Source organism: Lactuca sativa, chromosome 9 (assembly GCF_002870075.4).
Source record: "Lactuca sativa cultivar Salinas chromosome 9, Lsat_Salinas_v11, whole genome shotgun sequence".
In the NCBI taxonomy this organism is placed as follows: domain Eukaryota; kingdom Viridiplantae; phylum Streptophyta; class Magnoliopsida; order Asterales; family Asteraceae; genus Lactuca; species Lactuca sativa.
This window is the reverse complement of record NC_056631.2, coordinates 46,962,414-46,971,309: the sequence shown is the minus strand read 5'-3', so window position 1 is coordinate 46,971,309 and position 8,896 is coordinate 46,962,414. Positions and strand designations below refer to the sequence as shown.

Here is an 8,896-nt window from a genome sequence, read left to right as displayed (position 1 = left end):
AAAACATTTTGTTTAAATCAAATTTTTTGTTAAGCCAAAAATTACAAACTCCTAAAAACGTTATGCTAAACACGATGACTTAATTTGGACATATAATAACTAGTAAAAGAAAAAAAAACCTACATCAATATATTAAGACATTATTATAATAACAAGTTAAAGATAAAAAAAATCTACATTACTGTATTAAGACATTTCTATAATAACAAGTTAAAGATAAAAAAACCTATATTAATGTATTAAGACATTATTATAATAACAAGTTAACGATAAAAAAAAACCTACATGAATGTATTAAGATTTAAGACATTAACCTTACATGAATGTATCAAGACATTATTGAGGAACTAGTTGTCCTTTTTTCTTTCAACGACTCTCACCATAAAATTGATTAATATTATGCAATTTGCAAACTTCAATCAATTTTACATATATCATGTCCAATCTAGTCTTATCGTGAATTTTTTATTTTGCAAATAAAAATCGTAAAAACTCAAGAATAGATACAAATATCAACAAGTTAACAAATCAGAAACCATATCGTTATTAAAATCAAATCCTAAAATATGCATCAAAAATCAAAATCAAACACAAATAAAACCTTAATGTCATATAAGAACCGTTTGTATGTCAAAATCAAACCTCATTAATGGCATATTAAACTAAATACATGCCATTCAACGTGAGAATTAATAATTAATGAGATACATCTACACGAGATGAACACATGAACATGAACATAGTTCATGAATTTCCAAATACAATTCATATCCTAAATATATTCTCTATACATATATTGATTTGATTTAATTAATAGCTTCGTTTATCGAGTCCTTGTGTTCTACTGCTCACAATTCGATGAAAAACGTCTCTCACTTGCTTCTCCAATGGATCCAGACCTTTCTTAATAGCTTCAGACACCATCTCCACTTCCTCCACCCTCTTTCTCACCTCCGATTCCTGTTCTTCCGCCAATGGAAACTGCAACGAATCACACAATTCGTTTACAAAACGAGCAGATCTCTCGATCCCTTCAATCTCCTTCAACAATCCACAAGCATTTCTCCTCCCTCTCTTCTTCGATTCCTCCAAAATTCTCTCGTGCAGACTAATAATCGGAGATCCCCAATTGAAATTCTTGGGTATGTTGAAATGGGATTGTAGTCCACGATCTTGACAAGGGATCGCAGCTACCAAAGTCCACATCACGAATAACAGGACATTGTTCATCGTGTAAACAGCTACAGGAATGACGTCGGTAGTCTTGGGAGGAACAATGTTGTTTCCAATTGCTTGAAGTTGTTTTGAAGCGGACCAAGATCTTGAAACACTCCACGAGAATGATTTGAATTTCTTCAAGGATTTTTGATGATTTGGGGGATCTTTACCGAAGGATCTGTTTCTATGAGCGAAAGCGGAGTTGGATTGTTTATCGTCAATCATTCCGATTGTTAACTCGATTAGCGCCTTTTTAGCTCGCCGGAATTGAGCTTCTCCGAGATATCGTTGATTACCCAAAGCACATGAAACGATCTCCAGTTGTTTCTGCCATTGTCGGATCTGTTCAATTCCATCTCTAATTGCATTACAAACATCTAATCCTTTCACGCTCCTTTCGAAATAATCCAAAACCAACTTATCACTCATGTAAGATTGGTTGTTGAATAATATGGCTTTGAATTCTTCTTGACAACACAGGAAAACATCTAGAAGATCAGAAACCCACGAAAGAGAAAGGAATTCATGTGAATCAACCCGAGACAAATCGATAAACCTCTGAGTTACATGTCTTTGAAACGCTTCAACCTCTTGTTCCTGACTTGTGGCCTCATGAATCACTGGATCTCGTTTCATACTCAGTATTGAACGCCGAAAACGTGTGAAAGATGGAGACGATGAACCTTGATAATCAGTTGACGCCATTATCTTGACAGAAGAACAGTTCAAGAGCGAAAAAGTGAATGATCAGTGTGAATATGAACAAAGAAATGGGTAGTGATGAGTGATGTTCCAATTTTAGGGGTTTTAAAGGAATTTGAGAAAAACCCAATTGGAATCTTACACAAACAACAATGGAGAAATGTAAGAAACCTGTAAATTGGAGAGTGAAGAGAGAATTTGGGGTGGATGAATGTTAGAAGTCTTAAAAGGGTTTTAAAGGAGGAAGGTTTGATATTGACCGCGTTTTTTATGGCGTCTTCAAGATGATGGACTCATTACTCAAACTACTGTTTCTACAGTGACTTTTAATTAAAATTAAAAATTAGTTTATTCTATAAAATTAAATTCATCTTTGAAACATTATAACAAAGACTTGAAGGCTTTTTTTATTACATGTTATATTTAAAATTCATAACTATTATTAATGCTTTAAGTACCAGATACTCTGTTTGGCATAAAATTTAAAGTTTGTCTAGAATGGAATTAATGAATTATACTTTAGTCGCATAATTATATGTTACATAATATACTTTTCTTACAGAAAAATACGTATTTTAAATGATGTTCACATTAGAAATGCATGCTTACAAAAACACAATTTCAACATATGATCACACAAAAGTTATACAACAATGTTTACTTTTTTATTAGAAAAAGGTATAATAGTTTTTACCAATTTAATAAAGCTTTAAGATGTTCTAGAAAATATTGTACAAGCTGATAACCTTAATTTGCAAAAAGAAGCGAATTAGTCAGTTATTATAATAGTCTTGTCATATATATATATATATATATATATATATATATATATATATATATATATATATATATATATATATATATATATATATATATATATATATATATATATATGTTAAATACATCTTATTATTATAACTATAAAATTAATTTATCTGGTATTCTTGTTATAAATAAAGACAAAAACGATTTACCCATTCTACGCCACAAATTGTTTTCGATTTTCAAAATTTTCAATCGATTTATATTTAGAAAAAGAAGAATCAAAATTGGGTAGTTTTTGACTTTTTGGGACTTGGAACAAGACAACGGTGGACCGGGTGTGGGTGCTTGTAGTCTTCATCACTTGAAATAATAAACCCAATTTGGTAATCTAACTAAACTTGTATTAACCCATTTTTAAAAGTAATGTTTTTTTGTTAGATTCGAAATTTATATCTAATCTTATTTTTATTTTATTTATTTATTTATTTATTATTATTATTATTATTATTATTATTATTATTATTATTATTATTATTATTATTATTTTTTTTGGGTGGGGGGTTTAGAGTTTAAACGTTCCTTTTCAATCCTTTGTTTTGTTAGCCTAAATGTGAGGTTATCATGGATGCTACATCTTCCTTCATCATCCTACCACCATGACATCATCTCCTCTCTTTATATTGTGGCATTTGAGCTCTTTCCATTCTCAGCATCATCTCGCTCGCGATCCCGCACATGTGTTCAATTTCACAACCATTTTAGGGCCTGAATTCCAAAGCCTTGGCACTTTGAGTTTCCTCCAACATATTCCAAAATTTATTCTCGTCATCATGCAAATATTATCCATGTACCTTTTATTTATCAATTACACATTTTGCATGTTTCTTGTTTGGTTGTGGCTCTAGAGTAGAATCATCTGTTCAGGTGGTTGTCTCACCTCAAGTTACTTATGGTTACACATTCTATGGAGGTTAGCTGGTAGCAGGACTGTATGTTGTAATAGGACTAGTAGGCGGTAGTGAGTTGTATGATTGTTGTTTGCATGTATTATGTGCCTAGTTGATCCTCTGATAGTTTATATGTCGATATGTGTGTTTGGTTTGGGTTGAGGCGGCCCTCCTTTGTGTTGTAGGCCAAGATACCCGGTGCGGTCCAAATGTAAGATGTAGGCACGGAGGCTCGGGAGGAGCGGTTTGGTTGAGGCAGTAGGCCAACAAACCATGGTATTCTGGCTCGGATACAGTCAAGCCGAAGGCCCGAAGAGTAGCCATTATGTATGCTTATATGACTATTCGTGTGGGGTATTTTGGGAGAAACTCACTAAGCTTTGTGCTTACCCAATTGTTTATTGTTTCAGGTATCATCGGTGGCCATGGGAAGGTGAAGGCGGGACTCTACACACTCATCATCAGTATTGAGGATTTCACGTTTTCTATGATACTCTGATTTGTAATAAATGAAATTTAGAGTAAACGATTTTCTTAATAATGGATTTATAAATTGAGAAGTTTTACCTTAATAAAAATGAAAAAATTTGGTTGTGAAAAATGGGACGTTACAAGTTGGTATAAGAGCCCTGGTTTGAGTGAATTGGAAGAACACTTGTGTGAATCTAGTCTCAAACTAGGATTCACGAATTTTTGTAAAATGTTTTTGAAAGAAATAATTTATAATAAAAGGATTGTGATAAGGACATGGGCTCGGTCTCTTGTCATGTTCTTGTTTGATTGTTGGCTTGGGATTGGGAGCATGAGCCTTGACATAACTTTGACTTTTTTCAGGAGGATGTGGTGTGTACAGTCAACCAGAGCCCGAACAGGAGAGTGTTTACCAAAATACCCATACTTTTTATGTTTGTTGAGTTTTTATTTTTGCTAATATATGAATTGTTAGAAAAGCATGCTAGTGGAGAAGGTTCTTTTAGAAAATGTTGGATAGAAATGCCTGATTTCTATGATGCCTTCTGATTTAGGGAGTTGCTTACCTAATATATATGCTTTTGATTGTGTGATTCTTGCGTGTATGTTGATTAGTTGTATATGGTCGGGATTAAATAGCCTCAGAATGATCGAATTTGCCTTACTTCCTGTTCCTTGTTTGGTTGTGGATTTAGCGCAGAGTCGATTATTCGAAAGTCTATCTGACCCCGTATTATGTACAACAAGCATGTACAAAATCAACTAGTGGTGTTGGAGCAAGGGTACCCCTAGGAAGAGTGCCTAGGAAGTTAGTTGTATCTCACAGGATAAGTGGGTGTTAGCACACCTAGGAGTGGCTTAGTTGTGACATCCCCATTTTTCACGGTCAGAAAAGATCGATTTTGTTTATGCTTTATAAAAATCAGAGTGCCTCTTTTAACAAAAATTTTGCGGAATTTGCTCCCAGAAAAATACGATAAATACATTATCAAAACAACTTTGAAGAAACATATTTTTTTCATTTTAAAACGTTTGGATGTCATCGTCAATACAGGGACATAAGCATAAACGGAACTTACATTTATTTACACTAGTGATCTACATCTCTTTAATATCTCAGTGTAATGTCACTTCATATCGACACCTGTGATATAAATAAAATGAGTGGGTCAGGTTGGGAAACCTGGTGAGTACATAGGGCTTTCAACCCACAATAATATAATTAGTATGTTTAAACAACCAAACAATCAACCCAATTACCCATCCCCATTATCTGCATTCGTTTATTACGAAGTCCCTTACTTCCAGGGTTATAGGATTGGCACTAAATCCATAGCTGCCAATGCTCGTTCGTAAAGCACTAATTCCATAGCTGCTATAGTTTATTCATCGGGTACTAAATCCATAGCTACCAGTGTTTATCTAATAGGTACTAAGTCCATAGCTACCAATTCCTAACAGGTACTAAGTCCATAGCTACCAGCGTTTAACTAATAGGTACTAAGTCCATAGCTACAAATTCCTAACAAGTACTAAATCCATAGCTACTAGTGTTTGTCCAATAGGCACTAAGTCCATAGCTGCCGAGGTTATTTATTAGGCACCAACTCTATAGCTGCCTATGTTTACTCTCATAATCTTTTATCTCTCATCATTCATCTACCCATGTCATACCCAACATATTCGTATATATAAAATACTTATATAGTTTAAATCATTTAAAACATGTATAAAACGTTCATCCAGCATAGACAACAAGTATTCAGATAATATGCACACATAGCACGTATTTTATATAAAATACTTCATATCTATGTGTAAGATGAAAGTAACTATGCACTCACCTGATTAGGTGGTGAGTCGGCACTCGGACAGCACTTCGTTACTCTTAAAACAATTTCCTCGACAAAACCTAGTATCAATATGACTAGGGTTTAGTCTGACGTTAACCGCGACTAATTAATAGTCCAGCTATTATTATTATTATATAAGAGTTAAATAACACTCAATATAACTCATAATAATAGCCCAAATACTTATTATAAGGTCCTAATAACATTACTATATTAAAACATAAGCTATACTAAAGATAGGTTAGGCGTAGCTCACTTACAACGGGTTTTCTCGAAAACCGGGCTTCGCTGGAGCAGCGTTTCTGAGCCGAAAGACCCTTTTTCTCGGGACTCTGGGAGCCTCGGGGCTTCCTTCGGGTTCTAGGGGGTTTACCTAGGCTTTAGGGGGTTAGGGAGGCTTAGAGAGAGAGAGTTTAGAGAGAGAAAGAAGAGGGTTGAGGGGTGAGGAAATGAGGGAACCCGACACCTCTATTTATAGGGTGAAATCCTAACGGACTTTTCGAGTCGGTTTACTGACTCGCCAAGTCAGTGCCACGTGTCATCACCTGATGGCTTTCCTTGGGGAGAAAGCCTTGGCCCATATTCAGCCACGTCACCCTTTTTGCAGCAGCACCCTGCTGACTTCTAAACCCCGTAACTTTTGCATACGAGCTCCGTTTTCGACGTTCTTTATATCCACGCGTAGGTAAAAACAAGGTCTTCAACTTTCATTTAGACTCCGTCGGCTAATTCTCGACCGATCTCAAATGTAACAGTAGGAGGTGTTTAGACTACTAAATGACCGCGAAGAATTCATAACTCCTTCATACGGACTCCGTTTTCGTCTATCTTTTTACCGTTGAGTTCCTATTAATGAGATCTTCAACTCTCATTTAGGTCGCGTAAGCCAAAAACCGCTCGAACTAAAATTCGAGTTTCGGGTCGTGCACTGCTAAGCCGAATCTTAGAAAAATCATAACTTCTTCATACGAAGTCAGATTTGGGTGTTCTTTTTATGGATTTTCTCGGTTTAACATATTCTACAACTTTTGTTTAGATCAATAAGGATAAAAAGTCCTCCATCGTAAATTCACTATTTACGTCTCCCAGTGTCGTGCCGATTTTGCCGTAAAACTTCGGCGGGCCATAACTTCTTCGTTATAACTTGGATTTCGGCGCTCTTTATATGTACGGAAACCTTGTGACATATGCTAAAACTTGGTTAAGATTATTTATTATAAATAATATTTTGTCCAAAAGTCATTTTCGACACTTATTGCCTCTAAATTGACTAGCCTGGATCTGCGGGCGTTACATTAGTGCAGTGACTTAGAACCTTGGTATGAATTATGAATGAAATACGGATAGGTGTGGAAGGTAGTATGTATTGGATTTGTTGTCTAAGCCCATAACTATAACTGGGATGTACTTGACCCGATTGTAGCATGGTCCTTTTGGATTGCCTTCACCAGTGCAATTTGATAGGATGGACTTTTGAGAATAAAGCTATTTTTGATTTATTAATATATTATAAGTATAATATATTAATTGAGAAATCATATTATTTAATTAGCATTGATCAACATTAATTTAGAATTAATTTAGTAATCAAAAGAGACTAGTTAAATATACGGGGACTGATTAAGTAAATCAATAACTCTTATAGCGTGGGCCAATGATCCATGGTTAATTAGGATGAGCTAAACCAATGTGATAGTCCATGGATGTTTAACCCATGGAGCCTAAGTAATATGAAAGGTCGTGGTGCATTAGGGTTTGCACAGATGTAACCCTAACATTTATAACACTATAAAAGGACACCCCTAGAGACCAAATCGGTTGCACCTATCATTCTAAGAGTTTGATAATTGATTTTGTACTAACTAGCTTGTTTTCATAAGCCTCCTCTTGCACTTGGTGTTTGTGACACATTTGAGGCATCACACTTGAGTTGCTAAAGCTTTCAAAGGCCAAGAACTACAACTACATCAAGAGATATTCATCTAACTATGAGTTTTGTATTGTATATCCTCCATTGTATGCTAGTTAGGATGTATGCTTTGGAAAATTGAAAATGCATGCATAATTAGAGAAAACATAGATCAAAAGCATCTAGGGTTGCATGTGCACCATAGGAGTGTTATAGTGCTTAAAACCCAACAGTATGGGCCCATACTACTGAAAGCACAAGATCCGTATGAGATTTAGGAGAAATTTTGAGGCTACTAAGGGACTCATAGGAGTAGGTTCGGGTGTGTTGAGCACTGTGTTGTGATGTCTGATATTTTCTTGGTATATTTTCAATATGGCGGCTATTGGAGGTCCAAGAGTCGGAGCAGGTGGCCAGGGTGGGCCAGGATTTACCGAGGACCGGGTTAGGGATATCATTCGTGAGGAGGTTATTTCTTTTGTCAGGGAGTGACTCCGAAGTTGCTCGGGATGGTCAAGACCGCCATGATTGAGTTTATCAATGATCATTATGCTACACTTTCTGAGGTTGTTGTTGCTGCAACCACCATGGCTGTTACTGCCATTAGGGCTCAGGGAGAGAGAGATTTCCAGTACCGGGACTTTAATAGTATGAAGCCCCCAGAGTTTGATGGGTATCGGACCCGATTGTGGCGATGAGATGGTTGGTTGATGTAGAGGGTTGTTTCTTCACGTGTTCTTGTCCGTATGACCAGAAGGTCAAGTGCGCCCTGAACCTTCTCAGGTTGGGGGCAAGGGAATGGTGGAGACTAGTGATTAGTCTTTATACTTTTGAGCTAAGGGTCACAATGATTTGCGAGAAGTTCTCAGAGATGTTTCGTTCAAGGTATGTTCCCCTGGTAGAAAGGGAGAAACTGGCCCTGGAGTACCTGGATCTGAGACAGACGATTGACTCGATGATGGAGATTACCAAGATTTTCACTGAGAGGGCTTTGTTCAGTCCTGAGTTCGTTGCTTCAGATCAGGCTCAGA

At 36.0% G+C, this 8,896-nt stretch overlaps 1 protein-coding gene across 1 annotated transcript; it reads right to left on the bottom strand.

The window, feature by feature from the left end:
- Positions 1-671: 671 nt before the first annotated feature.
- On the bottom strand, positions 672-2,163 carry LOC111919507 (protein ROH1). The gene has a single exon (XM_023915058.3). It carries the CDS (start codon positions 1,921-1,923, stop codon positions 811-813), a length of 1,113 nt encoding a protein of 370 aa, XP_023770826.1. The 5' UTR covers positions 1,924-2,163; the 3' UTR covers positions 672-810.
- Between the last annotated feature and the right edge of the window lie 6,733 nt (positions 2,164-8,896).